General features: G+C 40.5%; 2 protein-coding genes and 1 pseudogene across 3 annotated transcripts; 1 reads left to right on the forward strand and 2 right to left on the reverse strand.

The window, feature by feature from the left end:
• The first annotated feature begins 2413 nt into the window (after nucleotides 1-2413).
• Nucleotides 2414-4178, forward strand: PSI-P (photosystem I P subunit). The gene is made up of 6 exons (XM_008245987.2): nucleotides 2414-2811; nucleotides 3027-3130; nucleotides 3227-3313; nucleotides 3479-3541; nucleotides 3676-3713; nucleotides 3845-4178. Exons 1-6 carry the CDS (start codon nucleotides 2646-2648, stop codon nucleotides 3900-3902), a joined length of 516 nt encoding a protein of 171 aa, XP_008244209.1. The 5' UTR covers nucleotides 2414-2645; the 3' UTR covers nucleotides 3903-4178.
• LOC103342362 (isoflavone 3'-O-methyltransferase 4-like) lies at nucleotides 4164-6295 on the reverse strand (annotated as a pseudogene). The gene is made up of 4 exons (XR_514836.3): nucleotides 5631-6295; nucleotides 4853-5171; nucleotides 4688-4754; nucleotides 4164-4571 (listed from the first exon to the last, which is right to left on the reverse strand). The product of XR_514836.3 is annotated as an isoflavone 3'-O-methyltransferase 4-like (transcript).
• A 2800-nt stretch (nucleotides 6296-9095) lies between these two features.
• LOC103342360 (isoflavone 3'-O-methyltransferase 4-like) lies at nucleotides 9096-10804 on the reverse strand. The gene is made up of 4 exons (XM_008245986.3): nucleotides 10279-10804; nucleotides 9755-10071; nucleotides 9591-9655; nucleotides 9096-9476 (listed from the first exon to the last, which is right to left on the reverse strand). Exons 1-4 carry the CDS (start codon nucleotides 10746-10748, stop codon nucleotides 9180-9182), a joined length of 1149 nt encoding a protein of 382 aa, XP_008244208.2. The 5' UTR covers nucleotides 10749-10804; the 3' UTR covers nucleotides 9096-9179.
• Nucleotides 10805-14920: the final 4116 nt, after the last annotated feature.

Raw genomic sequence — 14920 nt, forward strand, 5'->3', positions numbered from 1 at the left:
AGAAGCTGGCTAAGAAGACAAAATGAGTCATAGTATATGGTAGTGTGGGGACTAGGGAAGTCTAAGCTTAACCTCCCTCAATCTCTCTCTCTCTCTCTCTCTCTCATGCGTCTGTGTGGGGGTCGGAGGGGTTACATGGGTTTGTTTCGGTTTCCGATCCAAGAAACAAAGCCTTTTTCCTATGCCATGGTTTGTCCATCCCCTTCTAACCATGAGCAAATTATTCACCTCGAGATCAACTCCCTTCAATTATTTTCACTTTTATCAACTGGGGTTTTTACCGTTTCACTGTAGCGTAAAAAGAAGCATAGGCATACTATGTAGCATTCGTACGATGGTTTGTTTAGATTTACGCGGGAATTGGCATGTTAGATCAAAGGAAAAAAGAACCCTACTCTCCTACATCTATCATTCTACCACATCTTTGATTCTCCAATGGAGAATCTGACCTATATAGCTACATGTGATGATGTGAGATGTGTTCAAATTATCAATGACTAGCAATCGTTAATAGACTAGAATTATAATTTAATACTATGATTAACTATTATTCTGAAATACATTAACTCAATGATTGTTAGGCATATCGACTCTATCAGTCATCAATATGCGTGTGAACGACAAAAACTTACTTTTGTCCTATAGGCTTGCTTATTACAAATCAAGCTTCGATGCCACAAGCACAAATGTGCAATTTAAGGAGGCGATTGTGCCGTAACTGTCACATCTAATTAGAAAGAAAAAAAAATAGTGCCACCTTACTAAGTTTGTCTATAACTTATATATTAGCCTATTAACCTCTATTTTAAAAAAGGAAAAGAAACCTTGCATGACCATCTAAAATAAAATGGGCTAGTGCCTTACTACCTTGTGTGGCCTGCTTATATTGGATTTGGTCCACACAAATATACTGAAGTTTAAGATTACTAGGCCGAAGGCCCAAAGAAGACAAGATCACTTAGGCTCAGTTTGGGATTCTTTGTCACTTTTAAAAAAGTTGTTTATGTTGTCTTTAAAAATAATTATTGTAAAGTAAAGCAGCTCAATGTTTGTAAATAATATTTTTAAAGTGCTGTTAGTACAAAAAGTGTCAAAACCGTTTGGTAAATTTTAATATAAAATTGTTGTAACTGTGAATAATAACTAAAATAGACATGATATTGAAAGTGTTATGTACTAATCATGTGGTGGTAGTGGTGGTGATAGAATGGAGGTGGTGGTGGTGAAGAAGATGGAGTTGGTGGTTGTTGTAGTGGTGGTGGTGGGGATGGCTGTTGTGGAGGTGGTGGTAACAGTGGCAGCATGGTGGTGGTGGTGGTGGATGTGGAGATTTTGGAGGAGGTGGTGATGGTGATGATGGTGGTGGAGGTGGATGTGGAGGAGGAGGTGGTGGATGAGGTGGTGGTTGTGGTGGTGGTGGCGGTGGATGAGGAGGAGGAGGAGGAGGATGTGGTGGTGCTAGCGGTGGTTGTGGAGGTAGTGAATGTGGTGGTGGTGTCATTTTTAAAAATGAATGATGATATTTTGGTAATTAAAAAATTCATTGAAGGTTCATCTCACTTTTTTTAAAAGTAGCTTTGAAAAACAAGGCCTTTTTAAAACAAAAGTAATTCTTTTAAAATAATCGGGATATTTTATTTTTACTAAATCTTTAAAGCTTAACTTTAAAGTGAAGGGTTTTTAATTAAAAAGCAATCCTAAACGGGGCCTTAGCCTCGGAAGCAAGCTGACCATTTCTTTATTCTCGTAACTCATTTTTACCTCAACCTCAACCATCCCTACTTTAACATTTACCACCAACAATATAGGTAAAGGTGAAAAGAAACTTGTTCTTTGATGCCTATGGAATCTCTGCTACCCATCCCCTAGTTAGACGACTTACAAGTAGGCTTACATGATGATGGTTTGTTTTCTTTAAGGATTTTTTTTTCATCAATATTAATGAGAGGCTTATGCCAGTAGTGGATAGAGAATGCAAATGTTTAACACCTACTAAAAGGGTATTGGGTGGTGGTGAACAGCCTATCACATATGCACATGTAGATAGTTTCACTCTTTTAGACCTTTCCCATATCAAAGCATGATGGAGATGTTTGAAATATTTTGCTAAATGTTTTCTCTCAGTTGTGCCCCACTAGTAAGTTTTTTATTTTACGTTATAAAAGATATGGTAGGAAAGGGAAATCGAAGCTCTCAATCACTTAAGTTACAAACTCGTCTTCTAAAATTTTATTAGAAGAATAGATTGACATACAGGTGAGTAAACAGAAGGTAATTTGAAAACAAAGTTTGCCCTTTGGAGGAAGATAATATAATGGAGAGGTTTTTTGGGTCACAACAACAGAGATCCAACCTGCAGCTTCCTATCCAAATCAAACACCACAAAATGCCTATCCTACAAGCCATGTCATCACACTATCCACATGAAGAGGAATGGGTGGTTCTCCATCTCCAAACTTGAGAGAACACCATCTCCACTGTCCATTGCAAAATAATCCAAGCCCCTCCAAAATTACAAACCAAGAACAAAGATAACAAGAAAGATAAGTTGAAACTCATCAGACACTACTGTATCAAATTTCTCATCCTTGGTGGCCTCAGAATCTATCATAGGACTTAAATAACCTGTAGGGGATTCAATAGCCATGGCCTCTAGCTCCTCCACACTTTCCATCTCCTCCTCATCCACCCTTGTTGACACCAAGGCTCCCCGCCACTCGGCAGCATCATCGCCGCAATGTGTGACCCTCCCTACGCTTCCTCCACCCCCGGTTCAGTCTCAGAACCGCCCAGGGAAGACTACTGCCTATTGTGAGCCATCCATGATTACTATCATTAGTATTTACAAAGTACTTTATATGTTCGATGAAAATTTTGTTTTTCCAAACAATTTGACCAATCTAGACGATTGATCAAGTGAAATTTTATTCAACGTATCGTTTAGATTGACAATCTAGTAACATAACATCCTAGATGTGTAAATATAAAATGCATATATACTGATGTTTCTTTTTTATTTCTTTTAGGTCGTAAGATTGCACGCAATGTCATGGCCATGGCCACAGGGGAAGCACCTGCAGAAGTGGCAACAACTGAGTTCCCAGAGATTGTGAAGACAGTTCAAGAAGCTGTAAGCCTGTCATTCAGTTATGTCACTATCTAGTGTTTTTGTATGAAGGAGCTCAGCAAGTTAGATGACACAAAATGATTTGTTTTTGCTTTCTAGTGGGAAAAAGTTGAAGATAAGTACGCAGTGTCTTCACTTGCGGTGGCTGGTGCTGTTGCACTATGGGGCTCCACTGGATTGATCTCGGTGTGTCTCTCTCCTTATCCACATTCTGTGTTAGCTTCCCATAGTTTCCAAATTAAAATTTTTAAGTTGCTGTGTTTTTATTTCTGTAGATTTGAGTAGCTAATTTCTTACTCGATTATTCGATTATTGACTGGTTAATCTGCTTGATGGGTATGTTTGTAACAGGCAATTGATAGGCTTCCTTTAGTCCCTGGTGTTCTTGAGCTTGTAGGCATTGGCTACACTGGGGTAAGTTGGGTTTTGTTTGCTTTTGCATTCTTTTAGAAACTTTTCAATTAAGATTATGCCAGAAAAGAACCCAATTCACTACTTCTTGCACTTTCCTACCTCTTACTACCTGCCTTTCTTATGTATCTTTGCAGTGGTTTGCATACAAGAACCTTGTTTTCAAACCAGACAGGTGAGTACAATTTGCTACAAAAACCTTTATTGGAGTATATAAGTAGTTTCTATTTCTTTTAATTGGTCCAAAAAAGATTTGCCATAGTAACATATAGAATTTCCATGGCACATCTGCTGTTTGAATTTCAGGGAAGCTTTGACGCAGAAGATTAAAGACACATACAAAGATATAATCGGAAGCGGCTAGAGCAAACCCGAAAAGTAATGCTGCTGAGATAGGAGAAGAACTTGTGGTTGGTTTTTGAAGCTTATACATACGTGTATATCTCGCAGCATTGTTCATAAATATGTGAACATTCTTCATTTTGTTTGCATAAGCTTATTCTAACCACGGTTATAAATGTACTTTGTCTTCATTTTGTAATTCATATCATTACGTTTCTTATGTTACTTTAGAAGGGAAAGATCAAAGTAAATTAAGTAAAATAATCTGCAGACTTTATGTGCAGTTCTAAGTCTGAAATATTTTCTTGCTTATAGATAAGAAACATTTGCCAATCTTTTATTAGGCTTGGAGCCTTAACACTTTCATTTTAGTGTATGAGTTTTCATATGCCTTGGTTACTTAAAGAACTCCATAACCCAAATGTTACAGACAAAACATTCATATCTGATGCCACTAAATCCAGCACCAGTTGCCAGGGCCATGAGTTCTTGTTCACTCCTCTCCTTCCCTCCCTGAACTTGAGTCATCATAAACACATCAAACTGGGAAGTGCTTTTCACAGCAGTGCTAGTATCTGGCATAGCTGGAAGTAGTGCTTCCACAACAATCACTTTTCCATTGTCTGGAGTAGCATTGTAACAATTCTTCAACAGCTTTAGGCAGTGCTCATCGCTCCAATCATGAAGTATCTACTACAAACAAATGTATCAGAAGACAAGTAGAACAGCTTCATATATATAGTTACCATTGTTAAACTAAAAGAAGAAAACCAAAAATTTAATTAATGCCTGAGAAATTCAAAAATTATCTTCATAAAAATGGCATCCCCACTTGGAACACTAGCAAACATGTCTCCTCCAACATGTTCCACACCTGCAAAAAAAAATTTAACTCCCATTTTATGCTGCACACTGCTTCCGATGAAGCAAAAACTACGATTTCACATTGAATCAAATAAATTAAAGTCCTACCAGGATAGGAAGGGGCATGATTTACGACATGGGGCAAGTCGTAATTGATTCCCCTTATATGGGGATATCTAGATGTGACCAGATTAAGGGCCACTCCAAAGCCACCACCAACATCAACAAGTTGTGTGAGGTTCTTGTCTTGAAAACCCTTTGTAGATGTGAAGATGTTTCTTGATGACAATGGTGGTGTGGTTTAAACATTGCTGTGTTGAACACTTGATTAAACCTGGGGTCCAAACCTAGAAACTCAAAAGTTTGCATGCCATGGACCCTGTTAAATGGAATTCCTCCTTCAACAACTGCATCTTTCAGTTGAGATCTGTAGATTTATTATGTGTAGAAAGTTGGAGTTAGATACCCTATTAGTATTATAATTAGCACAAACTATGTGAGTTGTTTCTTTGACTTGGGGAACTTAATAAAAGTTGAATTATATAGGGCCTTTCTTCTATTATTGGGTGGACCATTAATAATTTTAACAGTTACTTCCCTAGCCAAGATTCTCATACTGACTTTAATTATGCCATTTTAAGGAGTGAGATTGTCTGTAAATGTGGGTATAAGAGTGAGTCCGCCCCGTTACACCCAAGTTCGATCATTCCCGAGTACTTTTCTGGTTTCCCCATTATACTGATTTTAATATAATCATGTGTAATGCCAATATGTTAATCAAACGTAAATATATAAAAATATAAGTGAAAAAAAAAAAAAAGAATAAAGGAGGAAAGGATAAAGGATATAATTAATTAGTGGTAGGTTCAAGAGAGCTTAAACTAACCAGCTTTCCATGAAGACCAACAAGGGGCCCAAAGAACCACCTTCTTCATCATTCACAAAGTACTTAGACACAGGGCCAAGGCTGTAGACCCTCTGAAAATCAGACCCACCATTAGCAGCAACAGCAGAGCAATTAAGAACAGAGTGGCTGATGAGGAGCCTGAGGATTCTATCCACCATCATAGGTGCCTCAGGGTTCTTGGTGCCAATCTTGGCTGCGATCTCAGACGAAGAGAGCTTGGCGCCTGGACCCTCTCTGGCTATGATGTCAAAAACGCCAAGCTCAATTGCTGATTGCAGAGACATGGACAGCACAGAAGAACCCACCAGCTGGATGGCATAGCAGAAGCTTTCATCTTCCTCTTCCTTTGTAATTTCATCCTCAGGCTCAGCATGATTTATTTTGGGATGGCTTTTTCTCTCCAATGAAGAAGCCATTGGATTGTTGTTGCAGGTCCAAGAAGGGGAAGGGGGCTGAGGGAGATATCAGGTTTGATTTTGTGCTTGAGGTGGTCGTGGGTTGCAGGTATGGGTTTGGCTGATAGTTTGTTTGTTTGTTTTTTGTTTTTTTGTTTTTTGTGGGAAGGATGGGTGTGCTGCGAAACTTTTTTAGGAGGGATAGGCAATGGTGCAGAGGGTGGGTGGGGTGGGGCTGTTGCAAGTCCAAGAATGGGAAGGGGGCTGAGGGAGATATCGACATGGAGATGGTGGCTGTCCAACCTTACCAAACTGGGAATGACCAAAATAACCCTCAAATGGACGGATTAATGGATGAAATGTTCAAATTTTGACGGTGGGGGAACATTGATAATAAAATTTAGGGTAAATTATTCAAATGGTCCTCAAACTTATACCCAATTTATATTTTGGTTCATCAATTAAATTATTCGTTCAAAAGGTCCATCAACTCTATCTTAATCGCTCCATTGATTCTCCCATTACATTATGTTAATGTTGCCGTCCAATGTAAGGGTAAAACAGTCCATAACCGTCCTATGTTCCCAAATAGGTGATAAAGTAGTGATACATAGGTGATAAAGTAGTGATACATTTGTGATATAGTGGTGATAAAAGGGTGATACATAGGTCAAAAGTCTTATTTTCACAAATGTAGCGGCTCACATGACTAAATTTAAAAATGATAGGACCAAAGTGCCGATTAATAAAGAGTTGGTAGACTATTTGAACGAATAATTTAATTTAGGACCAAATGTAAATAAAGATCATTTGAGTAATTTACCATAATATTTAATTCGAGCCCTTAATAAAAAGGTCAGGTAAATTGAGAGTTATGTACAAGTTCAAGGGTAAGTCGGCAGTTTACCCTAAATTATTTCTCCTTCTTGTACCCCAATCTACTCTCTAATATATTTAATGAGCGTGGTACATGCAATAATATGTATGTCACTACTCACTCACTAATGCCTGCTCACCACCAGCACCAGTCAACCCAATTTATTTTCTTTTTATGGTTCATCATTCATGAATAATCCAGCACCAGTTGCCAGGGCCATGAATTCTTGTTCACTCCTTTCCTTCCCTCCCGGAATTTCAGTCATCATAATCACATCAAGTGGGAAGTGCTTCCACAGCATTGCTAGTATCTGGCATCGCTGGAAGTAGTGCTTCCACAACAATCACTTTTCCATTGTCTGGAATAGCTCTGTAACGATTCTTCAACAGCTTTAGGCAGTGCTCATGGGTCCAATCATGAAGTATCCAATACAAAGATGATAACTTAATTAGTGGCACTAATGGTGTATAACTAACTTTCCATGAAGACCTTGTGTTGAGCCAATGCCATCAAGGGGCCCAAAGAACTTAGACATAGGGCCAAGGCTATAGACCCTCTGAAAATCAGACCCACGCCATTTTCATCCTCATTAGCAGCAGCAAGAGAGGAATGGAGAACAGAGTGGCTCGTGAGGAGCCTGAGGATCCTATCCATCATCATGGGTGCCAATCTTGGCTGCAATATCAGACGAAGAGAGCTTGACGCCTGGACCTTCTCTGGTTATGATGTCAAAAACCCAAGCTTAATTGCTGATTGCAGAGACATGGACAGCACGGAAGAACCTACCAGCTGGATGGCATAGCAGAAGCTTTCTTCTTCCTCTTCCTTTGTTATTTCATCCTCGGGCTCAGCATCATTTATTTTGGGATGGATTTTCCTCTCCAATGAAAAAGCCATTGGATTGGACTGTCTATATTTACGGTATGAAACTCATTGCTAGTGTAGTGATTAAACTCATTAACAGGTGAACCAGGTAACAATACTAAGAAAATAAAGATACAGCATCCAAAGCATAGAGAAATAAGCAATTACCATCACAAACTCAACAAAGGCAATGCGAGTAGAGTGCTGATAGCCTCAGACGATTAACCTGACTATTTCAACATTTAGATTGGTATATACTTGTATGTAGTTAGGAGTAAAACTTGGGTTTTCTTTAACCAGGACAGCCGCACGGCTGTACCGTATTTTTTTCCATTAAAAGATATTTTTTGGCTAGTAAGTATTCCAAAAAAAAACTATCAATTCGGCAATAAAACCGCTCATGCCTGGTAATGAAAGAGAAGGCTTTTTATTATTTCGAGTGATGCTTTTGTTTTTACTAGCATTTTCATTTATATGAGAATTTATAAATAAATTAAAAACATTTTAAATATATTTGAATATTTAAAAGGTATAGTCATGCGGATATTCTGTATGTTAAAAAAATAAATAATACAGCCGGACGGCTATATGGTTTAAATATATATATATATATACAGTCTTCTATTGAGGATCCTTCAAATAATTTTATTTGAGGGACGCCCTTTAGGATACCATACAATCTTTTTTTTAATGATCCAAACTATCTACTTTTTAGATATTCATTCATAGATCATCCTTACAAAAAATTAGACAAATCGGAAACCGTTTCGACATCCAATTGTGTCCTACAAAATCAATGAACACGGTACTTCAAGAAAGTACTAAATTTTCAATAACTCAATTGAATAGTCAAATGATATCAGATTTAAGTGATTTTTTGTAGAGATGATCTTTGAATGAGTATCTACAAAATAGACGGTTTGGATTAGTGAAATACAATCCGGAGTGGGCCTTACAAGGTGTCCTCAAATAAGCTTATTTGAGGATCCTCAATGGAAGCTCTCTTTTTTTTTGAGAGAATAGCGATAGGATTTTTTTGAGGCAATGTCGTCGGGGATTAGGTAAGTTTCTCTACACATATGGGCTCGGTCATCGGTCTAACTGAGTAATCTTACCCGCTCAACTACAAGCAGGAGCAGGAACCTAACCACCGATAGAGTACCCCCCCGTCCCCCTAGGAACATACCCGTAAAAACTACTTGTTACAATCTTCTGTTACTTTAGAAGGGAAATATCAAAGTAAATTAGGTAAAATAATCTGCAGACTTTAGGTGCAGTACTCTTGAGTCTTCAGTATTTTCTTGCTCATAGATAAGAAACATTTGCCAATCTTTTATTAGCCTCGAAGACTTAACACCTTCATTTTAGTAACTAAGTTTTCATATGCCTTAGTTACTTAAAGAACTCCATAACCCAAAAGTTACAGACAAAACATTCATATCTGATGCCACTAAATCCAGCACCAGTTGCCAGGGCCATGAATTCTTGTTCACTCCTCTCCTTCCCTCCCGGATATTGAGTCATCATCATCACATCAAGTTGGGAAGTGCTTTTCACAGCAGTGCTAGTATCTGGCATAGCTGGAAGTATTGCTTCCACAACAATCACTTTTCCATTGTCTGGAATAGCTTTGTAACAATTCTTCAACAGCTTTAGGCAGTGCTTATCGCTCCAATCATGAAGTATCCACTACAAACAAATTTATCAGAAGACAGTAGAACAGCTTCATATATATGGTTACCGTTGTTAAACTAAAAGAAGAAAACCAAAATTTAATTAATGCTTGAGAAATTCAAAAATTACCTTCATAAAAATGGCATCCCCACTTGGAACACTAGCAAACATGTCTCCTCCAACATGTTGCACACCTGCAAAAAGACAAAAATCAATTAACTCCCATTTTATGCTGCGTACCGCTTCCGATGAAGCAAAAACGAAGATTTCACATTGAATCAAATAAGTCCTACCAGGATAGGAAGGGGCATGATTTACAACATGGGGCAAGTCGAAATTGATACCCTTTATATGGTGATATCTAGATGTGATCAGATTAAGGTTCACTCCCAAACCACCGCCAACATCAACAAGTTGTGTGAGGTTCTTGTCTTCAAAACCCCTGTAGATATGAAGAAGTTTCTTGATGACAATGGTGGTGTGGTTAAACATTGCTGTGTTGAATGCTTGATTAAACCTGGGGTCCAAATCTGGATACTCAAAAGCGTGCGTGCCATGGACCCTGTTAAATGGAATTCCTCCTTCAACAATTGCATCTTTCAGTTGAGACCTGTGAATTTATTATGCGTAGAAAGTTGGAGTTAGATACCCTAATTGTATTATAATTAGCACAAACTATGTGGTTTGCTTCTTTGATTTAGGGAACTTAATAAAAGTTGAATTATATAGGGCCTTTCTTCTATTATTGGGTGGACCATGTATAGAAAAGGAAAGAGGATAATTAATTAGTGGCTGGGGCAAGAGGGCTTAAACTAACCAGCTTTCCATGTAGACCTTGTCTTGAGTGAATGTCAACACGGGGCCCAAAGAACCACCTTCTTCATCATTCACAAAGTACTTAGACACAGGGCCAAGGCTGTAGACCCTCTGAAAATCAGACCCACCACCATTTTCATCTTCATTAGCAGAAACAAGAGAGCAATTGAGAACAGAGTGGCTGGTGAGGAGCCTGAGGATCCTATCAATCATCATGGGTGCCTCAGGGTTCTTGGTGCCAATCTTGGCTGCAATCTCAGATGAAGAGAGCTTGGCGCCTGGACCCTCTTTGCCTATGATGTCAAAAACGCCAAGCTCAATTGCTGATTGCAGAGACATGGACAGCACAGAAGAACCTACCAGCTGGATGGCATAGCAGAAGCTTTCATCTTCCTCTTCCTTTGTAATTTCATCCTCAGGTTCAGCATGATTTATTTTGGGATGGCTTTTTCTCTCCAATGAAGAAGCCATTAATGACTGTCTATGTTTACGTTCTGAAACTCATTGCTAGTGGAATGGGTTTACTTATAGCTAGGAAACATAACATACAATCCAAGTGGCTCTAGTATATAATATTAAGACGGAATACCAATTTAGTACTATATTGTTAATATATTGAGACTCTATATTGTATTTCAATTATTCGGACTGTCTATGTTTTAGATGTTACTTCAAATATTATATGTGGGAGCAAATTTTTCCACAAGAATATTCAATTGGAAAAATTCCCCTCTCTTCTTTGCCGCCTCTTTCTCCCTGCAAAATAGAACAAATAAGAGGGCCACACCAAAGGCCTGATGCCTAAATTAGTTCAAAAGTTTGTAAGAAAAACACTAGCTAATCTAGGGTACGGAGATATGTTTAAGGTGTAAACCGGGCGGCCAGAGCCGTATGTAAAAGAGAGGGAGAGAGGAGGTGGCTAGGGTTTGAGAGGAATTTTCTGCAGAGCTTCAGTAGAGATTTCAGACGTACCTCAACCCTTGTGCGTAGCCATCCTTTTATAGTGGTCTCGGAGGGTTAGAGTTTGGAGAAAAATAATCCTTGTTGGAAAAGGAATTATTTTTCTGATTTTAGGATATTCAAATCAATTAGGGATTTAATGTGAATCAAATCCCTAATCAAGGCAAGAATCCCCAAATCAAATATTCCCCAAATGGAAGGAAATATTTGACCTAAGGTTTGCTTAAAATTAGGTTCCCACAAATGCCCTCCAGATTCTGCATAGCGCGCGGTGGCATGGAGGAGGTGTGAATTAATTGGGCTGTCCATAATCGGGCTTCCTTCTTGGATTTGGGCTCCCAATTGAGTCTGCTTTTAGCTGTTTTTGGAGTTGGGTTCCCAGTAGGAATGGGCTTGCGATTCTTTCTTGACCTAGGATGCCCAACCTGTATAAATGCAGGGCTTCTCTTCACTTTTCTTCACATCGCAAACTTGACTTCTTTACTTTCTAGCTTGAGAGAGATCTTGGAGAATTTGTACTGGTTGTTGAAGAAAGGAGTTGTCGTGTATCCCAAGGTAAGTCGAGCACGTATATTTTTTCTTCGTTTTCTCTTTTTTGCGGCGAGGACTAGCTAGGTGGGACCAGGCTGGTTGTTGTCGTTGGTGGCTTAAGTCAATTGGAGATAGCGTGGGTGGTGTTGAGTGAGTCTGGGAGGAAGTTGGTGGTCCGCCCGAGTATGTTGAATGATGGAAGCGAATGGTCTAGACTCGATGATCCGCCGGTGGAGGAGTGTTCTCGGACTCCTTTTAAAAAGAAAGGCCGATATGTCAAGTCTTCAAGAAATGAAGCCACGACTTTGGCAAAAGATGTGACTCGCTGAGGAAAAAGCCAAGGATCCTTCACTGTGAGAAGACTCAAGTAAGAGCCGCCATCAACAAGGTTTAAACATCTTGTTGGTGCAGATAGCAAGAAGATTGACGGTATACGCAATGTTCGGGACGTTCCACTTGAGTTTCCTACATACAAGCTTGGAGACTGTGATTTGCTTCGTGAAGTGGTCTGCTTGCCGAGAAGTAAAGAGATGTTGGTATTCCTCTCGAAGTTCGAGTCATCTACACTAGTCAAGGGATAGAGATCGAATGGGAGGTGTGCTCATTCGCTCAATTATAGCGATCCATTGTTGAGTCACAAGCAATCAAGCGTGGAGTTGATTCAGATCGTCGACTCCTTTGGGAATTAAGGATGACGGCGGTTGAGAAGAAGAGAGAGTCATCATGCGGGTGAAAGGTTCTTCTACAAGCGTCGTGGTGACCCCAAGATGCACAAGTCCGACCTTGCATGAGATGCGACGTGTCGATCTGCGAAGATGAACCTCCTGTCAAGCCCATCTGTTTGCTTCAAGCTGGTTGATCATATCCATCAGGCTGGTGATCTTGAGACAGTCTCAAGTTTTTCCTTGGAAAAAACAAAGGGAAGCAATATTTCATTTGCTTGAAAAATGAGTAGTTCTTGTCTTTGAATTATCCGAAACTCGTCTGCTGTTGCCCCCTCTTCTGCTATTGACTTGGTTAGTTGAAAATATGCCTACTTTCGTCTTGAGCCCAAGAATGCTGACGTCTCCTTTAGTTATGACAAGCTTCTAGCTAGATTTAACGCCTATAACAAGTCTGCTGAAAAGTCCAAGTTCAGAGCTATTGGAGATGAAGACAAATGGAAATGATCTCTTCTATGTCATTGGAGATGAAGACATCGAGATGCTCTATTATGACTTGCTCCCTATGCAAAGTGAGCAGGTTAATGTCGTGAACATGAGAGGAGCTGAAGAGCAGGCATCGAAAAGATGGTAGTTGAAGAGGATGAATCAGAGGAGGATGCAACAGATGAGGTAGTGGCCAACATCGCGGATCGTGTGGAATGCGAGAATGTGGTGATCAGTGACGCGTCAAGAGGTCAGAGGCTGTGGATCTCTGCTGGCACCTTAGAGTAGATGAAAACTCTTTATTTCTTTTCAGCTTTTGTAGTCGCTTTCTTGTGTAGAATAATTGGTCTTATCTGACCATCTTCTTTTTATTGAACTGGCCGGTTGGTCAGTTTGCTTTCGAAATTTCAGTTATTTTTTCAACTTCAATTTGCGTATTGACTTGTGAACCGCTTGAGTAACCAGCCAAGATCTTGATTATGTGTCTCCCTCGGGAAATTTGTAAGTGCCGGGTCCCTCTTAAGGGACTCCGGGCATGCTCTGCAAATCTCATAGGATGTTTTTCTTAGGTTGTAGCATGTTTGGCCCATGTCCGAAGACATGTCAATGAGAGCGGCCCGTTTGACATACGTTCGGAGACGTGTCGATGATAGTGGCCTATTTAGCCTACGTTTAGAGACGTGTCAATGAGTGTGGCCCGTTTGACCTACGTCCAAGACGTGTCGATGAAAATGACCCGTTTGGCCTACGTCAAGACTTGTCGATGAGTGTGGCCCGTTTGACCTACGTCCGAGATGTGTCGGCGAGAGTGGCCCATTTGACCTACGCCGGAGACATGTCGATGAAGTGGCCTATTTGGCCTACGCCCGAGACATGTCGATGAGTGTGCTCGCTTGGCCTACGCCCGAGACGTGTCGATGAGTGTGACCCGTTTGGCTGCGTCGAGATGTGTCAATGAGGTGGCCCGTTTGGCCTACGTCCGAGATGTGTCGGCGAGTATGGCCCGTTTGGCCTACTTCCGAGACGTGTTAATTGCATTTGTGAACACCCCATTGGAAGTGTCGATGAGAGTGGCCTGCGTTTGGCCTACGTGTTGATGAATATGGCCCGTTTGGCCTACGCCGAGGCGTGTCGGCGAGAGTTGCACGTTTGACCTAGAGCGTGTCGACGAGAGCCCGTTTGACCTACGCTCGGAGACGTGTCGGCGAGAATGGCCCGTTTGGCCTATGTCCGAGACGTGTCGATGAGTGTGGCCTGTTTGGCTTACGTCCGGAGACATGTCGATTGCATTTGTGAACACCCCATTGGAAAGAAAAGCTTGAACTTATATTGATGTCTGTGTGACTACATTGTTTTATTGAACTAAAAAGATGAGTTGCAGGAGTAACATCAAAAGTAACTTGTTTCAATGGAGGTGCGAAAGGCTTGGCCGCCTGCTTGGAGCCAAGTTGGTAGGCGAAGAGCTTCATGGATAGTACCTTCGGAGGTGATGGGCATTCCATTGTCTTGAACTTCCTTCCCTTAAAAGATGATGCCAAGATCGTCTTTCATGACTGGGTAGCTGGTGACGGCTTGGGAGATTTACTCTTGTCGCTTGCATGATCTTTCTCTCTTGTTCCTCGGTGGTCAGCTCGGGCTCTTAGAGTCGGTAAGGATCGTCGATCCGTATGAATTTTTTCGTGGAGGTTCGTTGGTAGCTGCGTCGCGATCTTTGATTTGATGGATAGCCCCTCTTGCGATGAATTCCTTACAATGGTCGTCTCCAACCAGTTCTTCAAGGTGTTTTTCCAGTGAAGCAGTCATTTGTGTAATGACCGTGCCCTTCATGGAATTTGCAGTATCTACTGGTATCCTTCTTGGCTGGGTTTCCCTTCAAAGGCGATGGTTTCTTTAACCAATGCATGTTCTTTACTTGGGCTAGGATCTGCTGTATTGAGATAATGAACTTGGTGTAGCTCTCACCGCTGTTTGAGCACCTCCCGAGGCTATAATCCGCGCTTGCCT

Source organism: Prunus mume, linkage group LG5 (genome assembly GCF_029339155.1).
Source record: "Prunus mume cultivar Tortuosa linkage group LG5, ASM2933915v1, whole genome shotgun sequence".
NCBI lineage: Eukaryota > Viridiplantae > Streptophyta > Magnoliopsida > Rosales > Rosaceae > Prunus > Prunus mume.